Here is a 23,705-nt window from a genome sequence, read left to right on the forward strand (position 1 = left end):
CACACCGTACATTTAAAGCACATGTCTTCCTCCAAAGAATGTTGGAAAGTGTAGTTTGCTCCTCCCAGAACTACATTTCCCAGGACCTTTAACAAGCTATAGCCTTCGGGATTTTTTCGGTAGGGGGGGGGGAGCCATGAGTTTCAAATGTAAAGTGTGTACGGAGCCAAAGTCTTCATTTCCCCACACGTGTGCCTTAGCTCTTGCTCTCCCGAAAAAAAACCAATTCCACATGGACTTTAAAGCATTTCAAAGCAGAAGCCAGTCTGGCCTAGAATGACCCAAGCTCTGAGGTTTCCAAGCAGAGGCCTGTTTGCCCTGAACTGTTCATTGCTCCCTGGGTGACAGGTTTGTAGTTCCTGTTGTTATGGGAATAATCTCACTGCTCGCTAACACCTTCCTATAGCCTTTGCAGACTTCCTGAGAAAACGCTGAGAAACACACTCACTTTCCTTTGCGCCCAGAACCGGACGGTTTTAGCCATTTCAGCAGGGTAAGAAAGGATCTGGGCTTGTTCCTTTCTTTTCTTCCCCTCTTTACTAGAAGTCTGTTTGTTCAGCGAGGGAGGGAGTGTGTGAGAGAGAGAATCTTGTTTTTAAAAGCTCGAATTGAAGCATATGTCCCTTCCCTCTCTGTTCTGTTTCCAGTCTTTGCAGTAGCGCTCAAAAAGAACAGGAGATCTGAGGACACCAGGATTTGAGTGGCTTTTTTTTTTTGTTCCTATCACAAAATTAGCAAAATTGGTCTTGCTTCACACACCCTACGCCCCTTCCCATCAAATGCATTGTATTCCCTTTACATATGGACTCTAGCCTTCCTTTCCTGTCTCTGCTGTCACAATTTGTCATCATGGTGTAGTGGTTAGAAGAGTGTTGGACTAGAACCTAGGAGAGCAGGGTTCAAATCCCCACTCAGTCACAAAACTCAGTGGTTGACCTTGGGCCAGTTACTCACACATGTTTAATAGGCATGTGAATATTATAAAGAATATTATAAAGCATCTGCACACAAGAAGAATGTATCAGGGATGCCCAAAGTTTGCAAAAGTTACCCTCAAAATATTTATTAACTATTTTATGACATTTGCATGTTGTCCCATAACATAAAGTTATCTAGGCAGCTGGGGGGTGGGCAGCGTAAATGGAGGGGGAGGAACCCAAGAGAGATTTAAAGTAGTTTTAATCAATTTAAGACACCTTTAAGCAATCAATTGCATGAGTTTTAGCTGAGTGAATTTACATAAATCTGGCTACAACCACCTTTTCCAAAGGCAAGAATTTATTTTGCTTGTTTTTAGCAGATGCACACATCTTAAAAAGGGGCCTTCCTTCTGCATGTCGGAGGAATGAGAATACTTTTTCTTGGACGGTGCTTGTGTTCTGCAGCTTTTATAAGTGTGTGCACCACTGATCATTAAAAAAATCTGCCCTATTCATTTACCGTTTTAGAGTAAGTTAATAGTCTGAAAGATCTATTATTCTAACCAATTAATCAACCACACACCCTTGTCAATGCACTGTGTCGCTCCCAAGTGCCAACGAGGAGCAAATGTTGCCCACAAGCAGCCTATTTTCCGGTAAATCCAACCAGATCCATTCCGGGACTGTAATCATCCTGTAAAAGGTTATTAAGGTATGAAAAACAAACTGTTAATGGTCATTTTACAAATGTGCCCCGTTTCAGACGCTGCTGCAGTGTGACTGAATGCTGCAGAACAGCAGGCAGAGAAGAACCTTCTGTGATGTGTGATAATTGTAGAGGGAATTTGTAGGCGGTGATACTTGGTGTCAGAATAGAGGTATTATATGTGCTTAAGAGTGTCCCCATTTTTGTCTGTGGAACGTTAGCAGCATATGCTAAAGAGCTCAGAGAACACTGACATGGGGTTATCAAGCAGCCTCTCATTCCAAGATAGAAGTATATCTGACATTATACTCCGGGCCCGGTATCTCGTTCCAGGTTCAAGAATTTAAGAGCATAAGAACGCTCCTGGATCAGACCAAAGGCACATCTAGTCTAGCATCCTGTTCTCAAACTGGCCAGCCAGATGCCTCTGAGAAGCCTGCAGGAGTGCAAGAACGGCCTGCCCACTTGTGAATGCCAGCATTCAAAGTCATGCCACCTCTAGGACTGGCAGTAATGCATATAGCAGCATATAACTTTTCAGTTCACCTGTGAAGTCTGTGTATTGCTTTTTAAAAGGCATAATTAGAGCGAGTCAAATACATATTTGCTGTAGCTCAAAGGTTGAATTTTTTTCTTTCTTAATAGTGCAAATTAGCAAAGGTCAGGGGCATAGCTGCCAAATCTCCCGTATTCCCCGGAAAAACCCCATTTTTCTAGCTGTTCTCAGCTGGAAAAAAAAATGGATTTTTCGTTTTTTCCTGGTTTATTATGGCATGACGGCCATTTTGGAACTGGGCGGAGCATGCTCAGAAGCGACTTTTGATGCAGCTCTGCCCAGTTCCAAAATGGCTGCAGTGTGACTTCCGGCGCGGTGGCCATTTTGGAACTGGGCAAAGCAGCATCAAAAGTCGCTTCTGAGCATGCTCCGCCCAGTTCCAAAATGGCGGCAGCGCTACTTCCGGTCTGCTACTTCCGGCCAGGTCCCTTATTTCTCCCACAGGAACTTGGTAGGTATGGTCAGGGGTGTAGGAAGATAGGGGCGGTGGGGGCGGGGCGCCCCGGGCAGCGCGATTCCAGGGGTGCCATCACGGCTGCCCGTCCCCAAAACGCGTGCACGCCCCTGTGCGTGGTGCGCCCCGCCCCAAAAATGTGTGTCCCGCCCCTGCACGCGGCGCGTGCCACCCCCAAAACGTGCACCGCGCGTCGTCCCCAGAATGCGCCCCACGTCCCTGGGGGGCAGCGCGACTGCTCTCCGCCACTGGCAAAGGGACCATAACAGAAGGTGAATCACCAACAGCATGGCATCCAGTTTGGCATTCTTGGCCCACCCTCTATAACATTGGCACAGCCCTACAGTCTTGTTTGTTTTATTTGCAAACTATTACATTTGTATCTCACTTTACCTTCAAGGAGCTCAAGGCCCGGCTCTGCATTTTGTACTCGCAACAACCCTCTAAGGAAGGTGAGGCTAAGAAACAGTGGCTTCATGTCTGAATGGGAATTTGAACCCTGATCTCCCAGCTCCTAATCCAATGTTTTTTAATTGCTACGCCACACTGGCAAAATGACAGGCAGAATGGGATAATGGGCTACTTCATCTGGTAGGGCCTGGGAAACATCATAGCTCTGTTTCCATGAGCCATTTTGCCTGCCTGTTGATTAAAACTGCCCTGAACAATTGGAATATTTGCATTCCTGATGGCCGACCCTGCAGTCAGGGCAGGACATGGTGCGATTACAAAATCCCCAGCAGTATTAATATAGTCCCAAGTGCAACGCTCTTGTGGACATGATCCAAAACAAATGGGGGAGAGAAAAATGAGATACAGGTTCTTTGTTGTCTAGTTATTGAACCAGCATCAGGAAGAGTTACTTCTGTTCTCTCCTCCCCTGCAACCATCTCTTTTGTGACTTCTCCTTGTACTGCACAAAAGGCGCCTTTGTTACCTTTGTAAGAGATCAGGCTCTGCACTGCTCACTGCTGGGAAGCAATGGGGATCAGATATGATTGGCTCTATCTGGAGAGGCAGCAGAGCACCAGACAACACACACACACACAACCGCCCTGCATCCGGCCACACTGGTGGATAGAACAGCTGTGATTTAGAATCTGATGGGCAGTCAATTTGTGTCAGGCCTTGACACACAGAGACTTTATCGAGCATCAGCCCATCGGGCAATAATATGCCGCTGTCTCATTGCTTAATAAAATGAGAGTTGCTCTGCAGCTCTTATTAAAAAGGGCTCACTGCTGATGTTTGTGTGCCCAGGGCTCATTAACACAATATTGGAATGGCGGTGTTGTGATTAAAACCCGCACCTTCATGTGCTGAAACTTACAGCGGTGGAACAATTAGTAGAAACCTCGGGTGTTAATAGTGGAGCAAACTGCGACGCAAAGACTGCTGATCCATGAAGCTAATCCTTGCTAGTTTCCGGGTTGACGTAGAGCAAATTAGCAGGTCTACAGTCCACCGAGAGGTGTCCTCAGTCGCTGGCCTCTCTTCCGAAAAAAGGCACTCCTCTTTCCTTTTCCCCTAATGGGTTCCTGTAAATAGAGCAAACGTCTGCACCGAGACAACATAAAATTGTACTGCTATACTATGAGGGGAGCGAGGACACTTTAAGTATGTGACATGGGAAGGTTGTGTTCCCAATTCTGCAAATCATTTAATGGCAGGCTGTGAAAGTAGCAGGGGCCAAGATTTGTCGCTGGTTTACTTGCTCCAACAGTCACTTTACCACAGAACATCACTTTGCGTTGGCCAAATGGCCATCAGAAGGGAAGAAGGAGAGTGGGGACCACCATGTGTAACCCCTAATAATAATAATAATAATAATAATAATAATAATAATAATAATAATAAATTATTTATACCCCGCCCACCTGGCTGGGTTTCCCCAGCCACTCTGGGCGGCTTCCAACAGAAAAATAAAATACAGTAATCTATTAAACATTTAAATTTTAAAATGTGAGGTTTACACAATAAATTCTCACCCAACAGCCAGGAAGGGAGACACTCTAGATTTAGATAGACAGCATGTACCATCTGTAGGATTAATAGGGAGCCGGGACATCATTTTGGGAGAGGAAAAGCGTGAGGAAACTTTATTTTCCTGGATACAAAGTCTGACCTTCCTGCGTCGTGCCACCTACTGGTCCTTGTGCATATGCAGCTAACACCACAACATTCACCTAGTCATTTCTCTCTTGCCCTTCTTTCCCTTTTTTTATAACTATCCCTGTTAATGCCAATACATCGGCAACAGGACAAACTGATTGTTTGGCAATAACAGGGCTGTTTTTCCAGGGATGAATGCTTTATTATCATTCATTCTTCTTTTTTTGGGGGGGGGGGTTATTTTAAATAAATTATATTTTTTATGACGTTTTATGGTTTTAAACTCAATATTATATGTTGGAAGCTGCTGTGGGATGGGTTAGCCCCTAAAGGGAGGCCAACAAATAAATGTATTTCAGCATTGTATCAAAGGGAGCCATGCCTGCAATATGCATGGCAGATCCTCCAAGTGTCCCTATTTTCCAGGGACGTCCCTGATTTAGAAAAGCCATCCCAGGTTCTGATTTGATCCTGGAATGTCCCGCTTTTCTTTAGGACATCCCTATTTTCATTGGAGACATGTTGGAGGGTATGGAGTTATCCAACTCCCGAGCTGTCTGAAGGCAATCCTGTATAGGGAAGGTTTTTTAAAAAAAATGTTCAATGTTTTATTATGTTTCTATATATGTTGGAAGCTGCCCAGAGTGGCTGGGGCACCCCAGTAAGAACTGTGGGATATAAATAGTAAAATTATCATTATGGAATGGGATGTCCCCATTTTCATTGAGAAATGTTGGAGGGTATGGCGTGTTGCTAAATGGGAGTACCCCCACATAATAAAAATTGCTGGTGCAGGGACTCCAAATCAGGACTGTAACACTAGGAGGCAAAGAGCTAAAACCCTCCTGCAGTTTTTCCCAGCCCTCTGCCAGGGTGTGAATCCAGGTCAGGTGTTCACATTGGCTGTTTCTGCCAGAAACATCCTGCACTCAAAGCCTGGCCAATGTATTGTGTTGCCAGTTTTGTCCATGTAATCATCTGGTGCAGCAATAACTCTTAAATTGAAGCAAAATAAAAAAAATTCCTTCAGTAGCACCTTAAAGACCAACTAAGTTTTTATTTTGGTATGAGCTTTCGTGTGCATGCACACTTCTTCAGATACACTGAAACAGAAGAGCCCAGACCCTTATGTATATTCAGAGGGGGGTGGGGGGGGGAATGGGTGATGGGCTGATAGGAGTGGTAAACCTGTTGATGGCTGTTAACGACTGCTGATGACTGCAATAGGTCCTGCCCGGGGGGGGGGGGGAGCAAGGGCTGAGGCGCTAAAGAAAGCTTGATCATGCATAATGAGGTAAGAATCCTATGTCTTTGTTCATCCCAGGTGGCTCCATGGCTTTAAGCTTGGTAATGAGTTCCAATTCAGCAACTTCTCTTTCCAGTCTGTTTCTGAAATTTTTCTGTAATAAAACAGCTGCTTTGAGATCTTGTATAGAATGTCCTGGGAGATTGAAGTGTTCTCCTACTGGTTTCTCTGTCTTGTGGTTCCTGATGTCAGATTTGTGTCCATTTATCCTTTGGCGTAGGGTTTGGCCTGTTTGTCCAATATAGAGAGCTGAAGGGCACTGCTGGGATTTGATGGCATACACAATGTTGGAAGATGAGCAATTGAATAGTCCTTCGACTCAGACCAACACGGCAACCTTAAATTGAACTTATCTCCAGGACAGAAGACACAGCAAAATTAAGTGGTTAAAAAAACCTCATAAAAATAAAAGTTGTAGCTTGCGAATAGCACATGTTAAAAAGCAGTAAGATGCAAAATTTAAAAATTCATTCTTTTACTGTCCATCACAGAAGTAGCACCTGTGTATTAATTGCATCAGGAGGAAGCAAAAGAGACAATATTTAAGAGAGAACCTACTGAACAAACTTATCACAACTGGAACAGGGAAAGGATAGTCGTCTGTATACATTTGCATTTTAGTGTGTGAATTCTTAACCATGTGTTTTAACCGAAGGTTGGTCTTTTTGTTTCGCTTTTTGCCACTGAATCTGTGTGCTGCTAATGGCAGAAGAATAGCTACTTGGCTTTGATTTAATTGCTGGTCTATTTTTAAGCTCTAATCAATCCATTAATCGGTTAATCAACTCTATTTACCGGTAAGTGTTTGTAGCTTTTAAAGCAGCAATTGCATCCAAGGACCAGCAAACCCTGAATCTCAACATGAGGTTTGATTGAGAATGCATTAAGATACCTTTTTAGGAAGGGAATAGATAACGGAAGGGAAACAGTTGTGTGCAGCAGCAGCAGCAGCATCAACTACTGCCTCTATCTTTCCATAAAGGTCAAGCAACAGTAGTAATATCTGGCAGTGAAATTTAACATTTCCATAAGGCAAATTGTGCTAGGAGCAAATTCTGAGTGGCATGGGAAATGTTGGCTTTTAGGTTAGTGCTGGGCCAAACTTCTTACTTGGGAACATTCAGCTGGATTTTGGGAGGGTTTCACATGTGAAACCATTCGGTGTGCATTTCAAGGTGAGTTTGCCTAATTCGCAATTACTGAACCACTACACCACACTGGCTCTCATCTGGTTGGCCACTGTGAGAACAGGATGCTGGATTAGGTGGGTCGTTGTTGGCCTGATCCAGCAGGCTCTTCTTATGTCCTCCCGAAGCGACGGGTCTTTAACCATGCTTCACCCATGATTTTGTCAGGTGTTTTGCTAGTCATTTTACTAATATTGCATTGATAAGATATTCTCTCATTCGTAGTGCATCCCTGCCCATCCATGCCTTCCTATCTCACCCTTATCTGCACCAGAGACAAGAATCATATTCCCCCCCTCCCCCTTGCTAATGGAAACTAGCAGAAGTGTTTTGCTTCCACAAAGCTTTGGCTTTGTTGGGCTAAAAATGTCTTTTGCCATCACTGGGAAAGGTGTTTAATTCTGCTCCTCTGCGACATCTGTAATGAGCCCCCACAGCATGGCTGCTAGTTTAAGAGGTGCTCTGAGTGTAACAGAAAGCAATCAGGTTCTCCGGTCCTTCCCCCATGTGGAGGTCAAATGCTGATGAATAGACTGCCTGGTGTGTCCTCCTCTGCTGAAAGCCTGCATGCTGCAGGTGGGGCCGACAGAAGTGTAAATTTTATTATGCCAAAGAGTTATAAAATGCAATCCCTATTCAGACAGAAAGAAGGAGAAGAGCTGTAAGAGAAGAGGAGACACATGACTAGCCCCTTGATCACCAAAGAAGCACATTGCAACATCAGATATTTTGTGTACTAAAGGTCAGGTTCTGTCCCTGACATTTTAATTTAAAAGATTCAAAGGGAGCGGGGCTGGAAAAGACCCCCCACTGTCAAAGGCAGTATGCTTCTGAGCACCAGTCGCTGGAAACTGCCAGGAGGAGACGACAGTCCTCTTGCGCCAACAGGCTTCCCATAGGCATCTGGTTCACCACTGTGAGAACAGGATTCTGGGAAAGACGAAATATTGGCCTGATCCAACAGGTTCTTCTTATGTTCCCTGCCAGACAGATAAGGCAAGACTGGGCTAGGTGGACACACAGTGGCTGGGCTCTGACATAGTGTAACACTATGGTTTGTGCCAACCATAGTTAAGAACTCGGTGAAAATTAAGACTTCATAAAAATCACTGCAAACCTCCCACACACACATGACTTGGGTTGCTGTGCATAAGAGAAACTCAGTAGACAAGGAAGCGGCAACCGTGGCATGCCTCCCAGAGGGGCGTGGCAAGCATTCCAGGGGTGGGGTGCGCCTCCCAGAGAGGCGTGGCGCGCATTTTGGGGGCGGGGTGGGTGCCCGCGATGGCACCCCTTGGAGCCCGCCGCTCGGGGCGGCCAGCCCCCACCGCCCCTATCTTCCTACGCCCCTGAGCTGCTGTGTCCAACCATGTCTCTGTCTCACATGTCTGGTCAATTCCTCCATCCATGATCAAGTCATGGGTGGCACTGGTCTTATTAGTCATTGACCTGGCATTACACAGCACCACTTTGAGATCATATGGGATGCCCCTGTTGATACCTGTATTCCTCTGGCCAAGGCCAGACTTGAAGGCAGGGATAGTCTTCAGACAGTGACTATACCTGCCTTCTTGGTAATGACATGATCTGGCCCACAAGCAACTCCTCCTCCTGCCCATGATCACTGAGGTTGGATGTCCTGTTGCCACCCACCCTAGTGGTACCTGCCCCAGCCATTATGTTGGCTAAGGCCCACTCCCGAGATAGCCTTGAGCTTCTGCCCTTAAAAGCAAACTAACTCATATGAAACTAAACTAATAAAAAGTTTACACGTAACAATTTCACAATTTAAAACAACCCCATTAACCCTCCATTAACACCATTATGGATACTACCGGTATTTGCCTGTTCCTGAGGAAGCATTTTTCATGTGTCTCAAAGCTCAAGAGGCATGTTCAAACACATCCCTGTCCTATCCAAACATACCGGTACTGTATATACAAGAACCAGGCTGGATGAGAAGATAACAGCAACAACAAAGGCCATACTTCTCACTGACTTCAGGAAGATTAACCAGATGTCTCCATAGATGGAACCAGTTCTAAGAGAACCATAATGCAAGTTACGTTATTTATCAAACACAGTAGGGTCAAGCCTACTCTTACAGAAGATCTTTTGAAAGTACAAGACCTTCTGTATTTGATAAATATCAGAACTTGCTTTGCGATGCTTCCAGAACTGGTGCCATCCCAATTTCACACCAGTGTAGTTTCATAATGTTGAGTCGAAAGAACGAAACCATAGTAGCTGCAACACAGCTTAGACTTACTTTTCTTGTCATCGTTTCCTCATCCCTCACAATGCCCATAAACATTGTATCAATGACGGCCAGCATTTTTGGCAACCCTACCACAAGTCTAAAAACAAGAGAAAGCCTCCCTGGGCTGTTTTGGCTCTACCTCACTTAGGCAGGAAGCAAAAGGCTACACATTGTAGGTCCAGAAGGCAGAACAACACCTACAGTATGACACCGTGCTGTAGCAGAGTCTGTGCCCCACTGGAGCCACAACTATTTCCTTTTCATTAGCTCTTGTGTCTTTAACAGCAATGTGCTGAAGTTAGGAGTTGATGGTGTTTTAACTTCGTGCAATGCAAAGTTTCACCTGCTGATTGCTGTGGACCAGGCTGCCTAAGGCACAAATGTATGCCAGGCATAGCTGCCAAGTTATCCCTTTTTTAAAGGGATTTTCCCTTATGCTGAATAGGCTTCCTCGCGAGAAAAGGGAAAACTTGGCAGCTATGATGCCAGGCTGTGTCCTACTCACACTGCAACCCCACCACTGGCATAACCCTGGTCTTCTCTGCATGCCACAGATGCTTCAGGCAGCTAGCTAAGTTGCTGCTGGTGGTGGTGGTGGTTTTCCTGTAGTGAGAAATAAGAACAGTGCATTAAATTATAAAATGGACGATATTTAAGTAGAATCATAGAGTTGGAAGAGACCACAAGGGCCATCCAGTCCAACCCCCTGCCAAGCAGGAAACACCATCAAAGCATTCTTGACATATGCCTGTCAAGCCTCTGCTTAAAGACCTCCAAAGAAGGAGACTCCACCACACTCCTTGGCAGCAATTCCACTGCCGAACAGCTCTTACTGTCAGGACGTTCTTCCTAATGTTTAGGTGGAATCTTCTTTCTTGTAGTTTGAATCCATTGCTCCGTGTCCGCTTCTCTGGAGCAGCAGAAAACAATCTTTCTCCCTCCTCTGTATGACATCCTTTTATATATTTGAACATGGCTATCATATCACCCCTTAACCTTCTCTTCTCCAGGCTAAACATACCCAGCTCCCTAAGCCGTTCCTCATAAGGCATCGTTTCCAGGCCTTTGACCATTTTGGTTGCCCTCCTCTGGACACGTTCCAGTTTGTCAGTATCCTTCTTGAACTGTGGTGCCCAGAACTGGACACAGTACTCCAGGTGTAGTCTGACCAGAGCAGAATACAGTGGTACTATTACTTCCCTAGATCTAGATGCTATACTCCTATTGATGCAGCCCAGAATTGCATTGGCTTTTTTAGCTGCTGCATCACACTGCTGACTCATGTCAAGTTTGTGGTCTTCCAAGACTCCATGATCCTTTTCACATGTACTGCTCTCAAGCCAGGTGTCACCCATCCTGTATTTGTGCCTTTCATTTTTTCTGCCCAAGTGTAGTACCTTACATTTCTCCTTGTTAAAATTCATCTTGTTTGCATTGGCCCAGTTGTCTAATCTGTTAAGGTCATTTTGTAGTGTGATCCTGTCCTCTGGGGTATTAGCCACCGCTCCCAATTTGGTGTCGTCTGCAAACTTGCTCAGGATGCCCTCAAGCCCATCATCCAAGTCATTGATAAAGATGTTGAATAAGACTGGGCCCAAGACAGAACCCTGTGGCACCCCACTAATCACTACTCTCCAGGATGAAGTATGCACCCAAAACATGAAGGAAAGCGGATTTCCCGGGAGGAAGATGGTGGACTAGAAGGAAAGCTATTTTTGCACCCAGACCCCAGGGTCGAGAATGTAGGAAATGATAGAATCTAAGCCAGGGGTCAGCAAACTTTTTCAGCAGGGGGCCGGTCCACTGTCCCTCAGACCTTGTGGGGGGTTGGACTATATTTTGAAAAAATAATAACGAATGAATTCCTATGCCCCACAAATAACCCATAGTTGCATTTTAAATAAAAGCACACATTCTACTCATGTAAAAACACCAGGCAGGCTCCACAAATAACCCAGAGATGCATTTTAAATAAAAGGGAACTTTCTATTCATGTAAAAACACGCTGATTCCCGGACAGTCCGCAGGCCGGATTTAGAAGGCGAATGGGCCGCATCTGGACCCTGGGCCTTAGATTTCCTCCCCATGATCTAGGCAAATAGAAAAAAGCACAGAACAAACGAAATGAAAAGACTTGTGAATTTGAACAGCTTACTAGAGCCTCTCTTCCATTCGACGACTGTGTTTTCAAATCAAGCTCCTTGCTTGCTTCACAATTTATTGCTACTTGTTGAAGGTAAAATCGTGGAGCCCTGGCAGGGAGCTAATTAATTTTCTTGGGTCCCCATGGTGGTGTCTTCTCTCTCTTTTCTGTTTTCAATCTTACTTTACTCAGGGCAATAGCTCGCCGAACTCTTCAGCTGCAGCTTTGACAGAATAAGATCTAAAACAAGGACTTTTGGATACAGCAGAACCAAATAAATTAACAATGGATCTCTCATTTCCCCATACTCTTGGTGGTGGTGGTGGGGATGTATATAATAGCCTTTCTGGATTTATACATGAATAGATCATCCAGGAAATAGCACTTCATGTGAAGTATAGCATAATCATGAAAGGGTCCTGTATCCTCTCTGTCTGCCAACTAACAATAAGCTGGACGAGCACTCATGTGTTATGAAATCTGATTTGTGAGTATTTGTGTATTGCTCCCAAAGCCCTTAATATGGCTACACACATCCCATTCTCCAAGCGCTAAGAGGTTTCGGGGGGCCCAACACAAACCTTGGGTCTGGTTTTCTTGGAATGAAGACAGATGGAGATTGGTGGTGTATTATTTGATATAAAGTTTATGCACACCGATGTAGTGGCTGAGCATGAGATGGAAGGCTCGTAGCACTAACGCTCCTTCTCCTTGTAGATCTCTATATGCATCATTTCAAATACTGTTTTGTGGTTTTGGTGTTGTTGTTTTAGTTGCCTTTGGGAGGCCTTTGTCCCCAAAAGACAGCATCTGAATACTTCAGATAAATAACCAAAGCAACATAAACAAACAAACAAACAAACAAACAAACAAACAAACAAACAAACTGAGTAGTCCTGTTTTCTTTACTCACATCCACTGTATGGTGACAAACGATAAAAATTGTCATTCTAAGTATTTATTACTTATGCCCATTTTTTCCTCTCTCCTCAAGGGTCCCAGATAACCATGATCCCAAAGTATTCCTTGATGGGGCCTTTCAGAGGACACATGAGTATCAAAAGTAGCTGTAAGTATTACTACTACTACTACTAATAATAATAATAATTTATTTGTACCCCGCCCATCTGGCTGGGTTTCCCCAGCCACTCTGAGTGGCTTCCAACAAAGATTAAAAATACATTAAAATGTCACACATAAAAAACTTCCCTGAACAGGACTGCCTTCAGATGTCTTCTAAATGTCAGGTAGTTATTTATCTCTTTGACATCTGGTGGGAGGGCGTGACATGAGTCAGCAGTGTGATGCAGCAGCTAAAAAAGCCAATGCAATTCTGGGCTGCATCAATAGGAGTATAGCATCTAGATCAAGGGAAGTAATAGTACCACTGTATTCTGCTCTGGTCAGACCTCACCTGGAGTACTGTGTCCAGTTCTGGGCACCACAATTCAAGAAGGATACTGACAAGCTGGAACATGTCCAGAGGAGGGCAACGAAAATGGTCAAAGGCCTGGAAACGATGCCCTATGAGGAACAGCTTAGGGAGCTGGGTATGTTTAGCCTGGAGAAGAGAAGGTTAAGGGGTAATATGATAGCCATGTTCAAATATATAAAAGGATGTCATATAAAGGAGGGAGAAAGGTTGTTTTCTGCTGCTCCAGAGAAGCGGACACGGAGCAATGGATTCAAACTACAAGAAAGAAGATTCCACCTAAACATTAGGAAGAACTTCCTGACAGTAAGAGCTGTTCGGCAGTGGAATTTGCTACCAAGGAGTATGGTGGAGTCTCCTTCTTTGGAGGTCTTTAAGCAGAGGCTTGACAGGCATATGTCAAGAATGCTTTGATGATGTTTCCTGCTCAGCAGGGGGTTGGACTGGATGGCCCTTGTGGTCTCTTCCAACTCTATGATTCTATGAAATGGGCGGGCGCCACTACCGAGAAGCCCTCTGTCTGGTTCCCTATAACCTCACTTCTCGCCATGAGGGAACCGCCAGAAGGCCCTTGGCACTGGAACTCAGTGTCCGAGCAGAACACCGAGACGCTCCTTCAGGTATCCCGGGTCAAGGCCGTTTAGGGCTTTAAAGGTCAGCACCAACAATTTGAACTGTGCTTGGAAACGTACTAAAGCATTCTTAGCAAAAACAAGTGCTACAGTCTTATTTCAAAAACACCTTAGTGTTCATTCTCATGTTATTTGCTTCCAGTAAAAACAAACTGTTTGCAAATAATATGGAAATGAGTGTTATATTTGAACTGCATTCCGTTATAGTTCCAGAAGTCGCTTTTACATCATGTGGACGCTCAAGTATAACGTGGAAACTACTCCGTTTTCATGACCTTTTACTCCTGTGTGAATGCAGCCTAAGTGGGGAGTATTTACAGGAGACCCAGAGCACTTTCAATTTTTCACTATTTTCGGGTGGGATTCGGGTGGTAAATTCAGTTTGAGCAATTAAATAGAGGGCCTTCTCAGTGGCTCCTTGTTGTCCTTCCACCAGCAGGTGAAGATTGTTTTCCTTTTGGGGACCAGCTATTTTTTTAAAGGAAAGGGCTGTTAAATAGTGCTGTGCTGTTTTTTTTTACTAACTGTAATTTAATATATTTGTTTTGTAGTGTTTTAATTCTATTATAGTTCAATTACTTTTTAACTATTATCTACCTATCTATCAAACACCCTATACCTGCAGGTTTCAGGGCGGTTCACAAGACACAAAATACATAATCAAAATATAAACGGAAAGAGCCGAATAACTCCCCCTCCCCCCAAAAAACCACACACATAAAAATAGTTTAAAACAATTGAAAAAAAATTATTTATTTTTATTTAAAAAATTAAAAAGCAGTTTAAAAGAAAGTAAAGAGTACACTCTGGGCCTGGGGGAGAGAGGCAAGAGCAGGACCCTCAGACTCTCAGCAGGTGTATTACCCTTTATATGTGGTTTTCATTCGCCTAAGCCGCCTTGAGTCCCTGTTTGGGAAATTAACAACAGCAGCAACAACAACCTCAGTATTATCCAAGCTAACTGGCACCAGTTCTCCAGAGTTTTCAACACCTACCTTTCCCCCTTGGAGATGTGAGGGATTGAACTTGAGACCTTCTGCATAGAGAGCATGAGTTTTGCAGTGCTATGGCCTTTCCCAAATGAAACACAAGCCAAAGTGACTCATCCCATAATCCAGCTCCAAGGTTCCAGAAATGCCACTCGTTTCCTGCTTTCCTGTATATGTTACTCATCCGTTCCAACCAGTGGGGTTGGACTGCTGTGGCCACAAGTGCCGGTGCAAATGGGGAATGCATTCAGGGAAATTACTTTAATGGTACCACTTTAACTTCAAGTTGCCGGAAAGGGTTACTGTGACCCACACTGCCCATCACATATGGACACCTACTTCAGATTGCTTTTATCCTTGCCTTCCTACCAAATAAAAATGCTGGAGCCTAACACTGACAATTAACACTGGCCCTTGGAGACACAAAGCATTCGACAGTCAATCGCTTTTACAGCTCCAGCTGCCAACGCAGACTTGAACTGACCCAGTGAAGTATCTGTGGGTGGGAGCCAGCATTGCACCAGCAGACATGACAGGCCTTGCCTTCCCCTTGCAGGGCCCCCCATGCACCTAATTGTCTCCAGGAGGGGGTCACCCAGCCATCTGGAACAGATTGGGGGCACGTGGGGGGTGCAGGGAGGATAAGAAGGTCTTGTTGGCATGAACAGAAGCCTATGAGTCAAATGGACCCACTCAGGTGGATATCACTCTATCTTTCTTTCTTACCTACTTACTTAGGTAGAGCATTTGAAACTTACTCTTCAGGCAAAAAGGTTGGTTTACATACAATTAAAATAAGACCATCCCTGCCCATAGGCTTACAATCTAAACACACAGAGAGATTGCACGCAAGGGAGAAGTGGCAGGGAGGGAAGATGAACAAATTAATTTGGGCACTGACTATTAAACAGTTGTTCTTATAATAACCAGTTGGTGCAGCTGAGGGCTAGGAGGTTCCTGATACAGGCGGTCTTTCAGCAAAGCTAATGGAGCGAGCTCTGCTTCCCACCTCTCCCCTGGAGCCAGCCGGATGCCCCCAGGTGATGGGTTGAGGGAGAGGAAGCCTAATGGAGCAGGTTTGTCACTGAAGAGCCGGTGGGGTGAGCTCTGCTTCCCATCTCTCCAACTTCTGTTTCCAGCAGAAGACCATTGGTACTGGTAGGGCAGAATGCAAGGAGGCTGACAGGAGGTTTTTTCCAAATGCAAATTGCAGGCATCAGGGAGCTGACCTGGACCTCAGAGGAGAGCATAAGGTTAAAGCCTGCCTATATTGCATGCTGGGGTTCTGATATGGATCACGCCCCTGCAGCTGCCATTTGCATTTTAGGGAGTGGGGTAGAAGCTCTTACTGCAGTGAAGATCCAAAATTCTCCAAGGTATATAAAACAAAACCTGAAGGGTAATAATAATAATAATAATAATAATAATAATAATAATAATAATATATTATTATTTTTATTATTATCATTATTATTATTATTTATACCCCGCCCATCTGGCTGGGCTTCCCCTGCCACTCTGGGCGGCTTCCAACAAACATTAAAATACTGTACATCAAATATCACAGATTAAAAACTTCCCTAAACAAGGCTGCCTTCAGGTATTTTCTAAATGTCAGGTAGTTGTTTATCTCTCTGACCTCTGATGGGAGGGTGTTCCACAGGGCGGGTGCCACTACCGAGAAGGCCCTCTGCCTGGTTCCCTGTAGCTTTGCTTCTCGCAGCGAGGGAACCACCAGAAGGCCCTCGCCGCTGGATCTCAGTGTCCGGGCAGAACGATGGGGGTGGAGACGCTCCTTCAGGTATACTGGACCGAGGACATTTAGGGCTTTAAAGGTCAACACCAACACTTTGAATTGTGCTCGGAAACGTACTGGGAGCCAAAAGAATATTGTCACTTGTTTTTATGCAACTGGCCCCAAAGCAACCCTCAGCTACAGTTTAATTTAGTTTATGGTCAGCTAGTGACCCTGTTTACAGGACTACAGTTACAATTACATGATGACGTCATGTGTGATGAATATTTTAGAGTGGCAACTTTGGAAAGCAGAAGTAATGGAAGAAGGCATTCAGATTTCCCAAACTTTTATATGTTTCTCACTTACTCGTTTAATCTAAAAAACAAATAAAGTCCTGGCTACATATTTGTAGTGCAGTGAAAATAGGCATGCATACATTTCTTTCTGCTTTTCCGCCTCCATCCCTTTAAAATCTTTCCAAATGAAGATGATATTGAAGATTAAACAACAGCAAGCACCATGCTCTCATGAGAGCTTAAATGGCAGATGATACATTAAAATTGTGATTTAATAAGAATACAGAGAGAGAACTCATACATTATTTATTGTAAACTATAGTGACTGAGTAATCAAACAGAAGTGGAGAAGCTATGCTGAATTATCACTTATTTTGTTTCAGATTTCTCATACAGTGTATTTCTTTATGTAAGAATCCAGATCTTTCAAAATAAATGAATGTGCAAGATACTTCTTAAGCCCATTGACTGAAAAAACTTTTTTTTTGTTTTCTTAGCCTTTTCTCCCAGTTCTTCATGCAAGTTGTCAAGCCAGTACATCATTCAAGATCACATGTCTACACATTACAGAAAATTGCTATCTGCCAAAGGTATTTGGACTGTCGAATAATAAGTGTGCCCATCAAGCTGATAGCTACAATCACATAACAGGACGTGTTTCTTTGGCGGTTGACTGGCATCTTAGCAACTGGCAGAAAAACTTAGGCCTAAGAGAGTATTTCTCAAATGCAAAACCAGAGTGTGAGAGTAATTTCTAAGGGATCACATTTCCAAATGTTATGTCTAAAAATCTTAAATAAATATTGAGATTTGAGTTTTAATTCCCTGTTTTTGTCTAGCAAGTGAGGTAGTCACTACTTAGAACAGGGATGGGGAAACTGTGGTCCTCCAGGTGTTTTTGCGCTTCATCATCCCCAGCCAGCATGGCCAGTGGTTAGGGATGGCAAAGGTAAAGTACCCCTGGATGGTAAAATCCAGTCAAAGACAACTATGGGGTTGCAGCGCTCATCTCGCTTTCAGGCCGAGGGAGCCAGTGTTTGTCCACAAACAGCTTTCTGGGTCATGTGGCCAGGATGGCTAAACCGCTTCTGACAGAACACTGTGACGGAAGCCAGAGCGCACAGAAATACTGTTTACCTTCCTGCCACAGCGGTACCTATTTATCTACTCACACTGGTATGCTTTCAAACTACTAGGTTGGCAGGAGCTGGGACAGAGCAACAGGAGCTCACCCTGTTGCATGGATTTGAACTGCCAACATTCCGGTTTAGACCACAGCGCCATCCGTGTCCCTTGATAAGGATGATGGGAGTTGGAGTCCAACAACTTCTGGGGGGGGGGTCACAGGTTCCCCATTCCTTGATTTAGGGGGGAAAAAACATGTGACCATGAGCAAAATCTGTGTTGCATTCCCACCTACATGAGTGGGAGATGAAGGTGATGGTGATGATTTTTTATTATTATGTCATGGCATCTTTAATGCCTGTGCGAGGTTATTTCCTGGGCCCGTGGGTGGACTGATTCCTGGTTCGTTCCAGTTCTGTTCCTTAAGGCAATTCCATCATGCTTCCTACTTAGCACAGCCTGGTCTTATATGTTATATATGCCTTGAGGTTCCAAGACCAGAGTCCTATCTTGCATGATGCGGTGAGATCTTGGGCCTACAGTTCTCCTGCTGAAATCCTGCAACTGGTGTATACCACAAATATTGGGGGCCCCAGGGAGGTTGGTCTTTTGTTGCGCTGAAGTGTAAGAGTGCCCTTCCAGATAGCAATAATGCAGTAATATTTGGGAAGTATTGAAGAACTAATAAAGAAGAATAATGTGTGGACGGTCCTGTATAAATCCACCATTATTGCATCAATTACATGTTACAGAATATACCTACAAAAAATGCCACAGGTGTGTTTGTGTGTTTTCTCTTTTAATATGCCATCATGCATACGCACCCCTGCCTGTTTTCGGTCCGAAGTAACATTTGTCCACCTTTGGCCCCCAATGCATTTAAATCACACAGAGAAGAAACAGCTAGGATTATTGCAGGCAAAGCTCACAAACTTTCACCATTGGAAATTTCATGCTCGTAAATGTTTAGAAGCATCTCAACTACCTGAGGGGAGGCTTCCATAATTCACAAGTGAGAGATTTTACTTTCTTGGGCTCCATGATCACTGCAGATGGTGACAGCAGTCATGAAATTAAAAGATGCCTGCTTCTTGGGAGAAAAGCAATGACAAACCTAGACAGCATCTTAAAAAGCAGAGACATCACCTTGCCGACAAAGGCCCGTATAGTTAAAGCTAATGTTTTACCAGTAGTGAGGTATGGAAATGAGAGTTGGACCATAAAGAAGGCTGATTGCCAAAGAATGGATGCTTTTGAATTATGGTGCTGGAGGAGACTCTTGAGAGTCCCAGGGACTGCAAGAAGATCAAACCTATCCAATCTGAAGGAAATCAGCCCTGAGTGTTCACTGGAAGGACAGATCGTGAAGCTGAGGATGCAATACTTTGGCCACCTCATGAGAAGAGAAGACTCCCTGGAAAAGACCCTGATGTTGGGAAAGATTGAGGGCACAAGGAGAAGGGGACAACAGAGGACGAGATGGTTGGACAGTGTTCGCAAAGCCACCAACATGAGTCTGACCAAACTGCAGGAGGCAGTGGAAGACAGGAGTGCCTGGCGTGCTCTGGTCCATGGGGTCATGAAGAGTCGGACACAACAAAATGACTAAACAACAACAACAACAAAGCTGAACAGCACCTTATCTCTGCTCTCTGCCCCTGTGAAGATGGAAAGAAGAGGTTCCCAACAGAACATGAAGGAACTAATTCAAGGACTCGCATGACCTTCAGCCAATTCTTTCAGTCCATTACATTCCTTGAAGCCGAAGCCAAAATTTATAGGGACGAATTCTTCACACGCCAGGTCCTCGGATGGAAGATCTCATTTGTCCAAATCAACTTCAAGTCTTACTTTCGCTCCCACGTTGAAACTGCACTCACTGGAACAAACTCTAGCTGGAACAAACGCAGAGTGGCAAGTCGCAGCTGCATTTTACCCAGGTTTCAGGCGTTCAGAAGAAATCTCCCTCAAAGCTCGGTTTCAAGCATTCAAACTCTGCACAGAGTCATTTGAAAGCATCAAAGCACAAAAATAAAACCTGTGAAGGATTTCCTTTTCATGCATTGCAAATCTTTCCCACCAGTTCCCTACTGGGCTAAACAGGGGGAATGGAGAAAAATGGCAGGCTTGCTTAAATAAAAGCTCTGCATGTGAAAATATAGGTAGTGCACTGCTTATGACCCCCCCCCCTAATGCCAGCATATCCCTGAGGTGTGGGTATTGAAATAACAAAACTAACATCCATTGTTCCCTTAGGTATTCTGGTTTTAGTATGAGTTGTATCATGCTAAGAGCAGAAAACATTCATCTTGAATGGAAAGGTTTTGCTTTCACTCCCCAGCTAATTCACTGACATATTTTGGAATAGGGAGGCATTTTCCTTCCAGTCAGGTTGTCTCGTTTCGAACCTGGGGATTTCACATTATCTTGTAGTTTGGCTCCAAGAGCCCACCTGGTGTGCCTTAGTAAACAGATAGCTTGTTATATATATGTGTGTGTGTGTAACTTGGAAGATGCAAAGCTAATTTGAAAACAATCTTCTAAATTATAAATATATATATATATAACAGATTCCATGCATCCACATAATCTGTCCCTACCAAAGAACAGTAATTCTGAGGCGGGCTTGAGCAACACCTGGTGACTTCTGACAAGGATAAGGTGGCTGTTGCTGGAGCATCCCAGCCATGGCATTTCCACTTTTGCTCTGTCTAAACCCATTTGTCTAAACAGGTCTGCAGAATAAGCCCTTCTGTACAGTACCCTTGATTTCTCAGGGCTCTTAGCAGCCAATTTGTAGGCAGAACAGCGAGGCTTTGATGAGAATGGAACTAAAGGAAGGTTGGGATTTTGTTATCTCAGGAGGTCCTACCTATATTAAAAATAATATATTGAGGGTCTTTCCCCCCCCCCCAGGGTCTTTCCCCCCCCCTCTTATGGAATAAATAACAATTTTTGGAGGCAGTTAACCATTGTTTATTACCTTCGATCTTTTGCCTTTTTCGTAGTATAGACCCGCAAAATGTCCAGCTTGCTTAATGCATGATGTACTATTTACTCAGTTAATTACTAAGGTAACAGCTGAGTTGTTTTTTTTTAATGTATTTTTATTAAAGATTTCTTGGTTTACAAAAGTATGTGCAATGTCTCTTTTTTCAAGCTACGTTTTCTACAGATCAGTTTCATTTGTTGAGACATTAGTGTTACATTAGGAAGAAAAGGGGGGAGGTGAAGGGGGCCATGGTGGGTGGGGGTGGGGTCGGGTGGCGATGTTTCTATTTTACTTAATGTATGTGTGGGGTTTTGTGTCAGCGTCGCTTGTGCAGCTTTTCTTTGCTATTCGCTTGTGTTCCTTTGGTGGTGAGAGAAGTTGGGGTTGCCTAGGGTGTGGTTGTTTGAATTGGCTGTGGTGAACTTTGTTTTCATGTGTGAGTGGAGTGGGTGGGTGGGTGGGTGTTTTGGGGTCAGGTTAGCCATATTGATTGGTATGCTGTTGGTGGATTCTTGTTGTGGTCTTGTTGGGCTGTGTATGTGATAAAGGGGAGCCATACCAGGGTGAATGCATCTTCCTCTATTTGTCCCCGTGTCAGTTCCAGTTCATTGGTTAATTTTTCTAGTAAGGCTGTTTCCCATACTATTTGGTACCATTGGTCCATGCTTACTCCTCACAGGTCTCTCCAGTGTCTGGCTATGATGCTTCTGGCTGCTGAGTGGGTGGGTTATGAGCTCTTTGTGATGTGAGTGGGCATTATTGTCTTGGAAGAAGGTAACAGCCGAGTTGAGATGTTGAAAGATAACTGTGGCTTTCACCTCTAGAGAGTCTAGAAAGAGTTACGTTGCCAGGGAGGTAAACGGCCAATGGGAGCTCTCCAGGCAGAAGCAGGGATATATAAGGGGAAGCAGGAGATAAAAAAGGGAGATAAAAGGAGTTGAGTGGAGGTGGATTGGATGAGAGAGGTAGAGAGGATTTTGAAATAGAGGGTTAGAGAAGTTAGAGGTGAGCGGTGGGGCAGAATCTATAAGAGTTAAGAAGAGAATTTCAGTCAGGGAGAACAGGGGGAGAACTAAGACTAACAGTTAAGCTTAAAGTAAACATAACTGAGAAACCAATAAGAATTGAGATGCTTGTAAGATCTGCACAATAAATAAACTTAATTGTTTTGTTCACTGATCAACTGACTGAGTTCAAATCAATTGTGTACCAGTACACAGATATACTGGTTGGTGGCAGCAAAGGGAAGAAATAGGCGAGGGAGGTATTGGGTCAATAGACCGTCAAACGTCCGGGGACCCTTTACCGGTGTAACTCGCCACGATAACCTTATCACATCAATGTCACATGCAATGCTAAATCTTTTAAAATGCAGGGCTCCGGCAGTTGTTCATGGTAATGAGGTGGAGCCATGCAAACATCTTAACCATGAGCACACTATCTCTGTTTCAAGCATTAAACCAAACCTGTGTAGGGAGCATGATGCTATGCGCCCCAGCTCACATTCGTTCTTCCATATGCAGCCTTAACCACCAAAATTTTAAGCTACAGCTGAGGATTTGACCTCATAATCAACGAAGAAGAAATAGAAACCTACCACAAATAATTTCCTCTTTTATATATCCCATATTGCGGTTAGATTTCCAAATAAAAGGTTTAGAGAAGGAGGTTACTTAAGAGCACACTTTTAATTGAATCCAGGCTTTCAACAACCCTATCGCTTAGAAGCAGGTCATTCATTACTCTTTCCTGTAATTTGAAAGCAAAATACTGAAAACATAGATAAACAACTTTTTGTTTTGTTTTGTTAATTCAGCTGCTGTTGATTCATCTGCTCCAAAGAGTTTGAACACGAGCATTAAATGTAAGTATAACTTGTTTTGCTTTCAAAATAACGTCTGGCTTCACCTTGTTTGGTCTGGAAATATTTGCTTTGGGTGATCCCTCTCATTCTCTCCTAAAACCTTCATGCCATTTCCCCCAAACCACTATACTTTCAGCATCCTATATACCACTGACCTGTTGGCAAAGAAAAATAGCACTGTCTGTTACTTTAGTATTGTCTGCGTTGCATGGGAAGGGTGCCATTACATCTGAACTGTTTGTATCTGTTCATTAAAGTATCCTGCTAACATGTATTTTAATCTGATTCTCACAATACTGGTAAAATCCAAAAGTCTAAGCACAAAGGGGTTTTTCAAGTTTAAGGCTGCAATCCATTATAAGACCTTCATTTATAAGTGCAGGATGTGATTCGTTTAGATACATTGAGCCTCCCTGTTGGAAAAAAAATCGTGGATTATACAAAAGATAATACTGATTTCAAGATTGCTGCTTCAAAGTGCATTGAAACCTCTCACACTCTTGGGGCGAATGAGATAAATCCAGACTTAGAAGCATTTACACCACCTTTTAAAAGAGGGGCGGGGACCCTTTTTCAGAGCATGAGGGCCGCACTCTGTTGCGAAAAAATTTCCAGGGGCCGCGTTCCAGTGGTGGGTGGGGGCACAGGGGAATGTTGCAATGGATATGGCTTTGACCTTTGTACGTTATACAGTGGTACCTCGCAAGACGAAATTAATTCGTTCCGCGAGTCATTTCATATTGTGAAAATTTCGTCTTGCGAGGCATGATTTCCCATAGGAATGCATTGAAATTTAATTAATGCGTTCCTATTCGTCTTGCCTCCACACACACACACACTCGCAAACACTCACTACACTGTACAGTACTGTACCCACTTCTCAGCTGATCAGCGGCGGCGGCGGTGCTGAGGGGGCCAATCCCAGGCCGGCCCGAGGGCAAGTGGGAGAAAGTGTGCGGTGGCGGTGGCGCTGAGGGGCCAATCCCGGCCCAG

The 23,705-nt window shown here is 44.1% G+C and overlaps 1 protein-coding gene across 21 annotated transcripts in view; it reads left to right on the forward strand.

Annotated features, from left to right (window-relative positions):
• Nucleotides 1–377: 377 nt before the first annotated feature.
• Nucleotides 378–23,705, forward strand: part of LOC118078013 (spermatogenesis-associated protein 7 homolog) — a 67,079-nt gene continuing 43,751 nt past the window's right edge. For 20 of the 21 annotated variants that reach the window (XR_009557385.2, XR_015949131.1, XR_015949133.1 and 17 more), the window contains exons 1-4: nt 378–493; nt 12,639–12,713; nt 17,229–17,321; nt 22,665–22,712. Coding sequence is in view for 14 of the 21 variants with exons in the window: in XM_088666688.1 (XP_088522814.1) it covers nt 12,653–12,713; nt 17,229–17,321; nt 22,665–22,712 (202 nt within the window). In the remaining 7 variants the exon portion in view is untranslated. The remainder of the gene's footprint in view (nt 494–12,638; nt 12,714–17,228; nt 17,322–22,664; nt 22,713–23,705) is intronic. The other variant, XM_088666694.1, reaches the window with a different exon arrangement.

This window comes from Zootoca vivipara, chromosome 3 (genome assembly GCF_965207765.1).
Source record: "Zootoca vivipara chromosome 3, rZooViv2.hap1.1, whole genome shotgun sequence".
Classification (NCBI taxonomy): domain Eukaryota; kingdom Metazoa; phylum Chordata; class Lepidosauria; order Squamata; family Lacertidae; genus Zootoca; species Zootoca vivipara.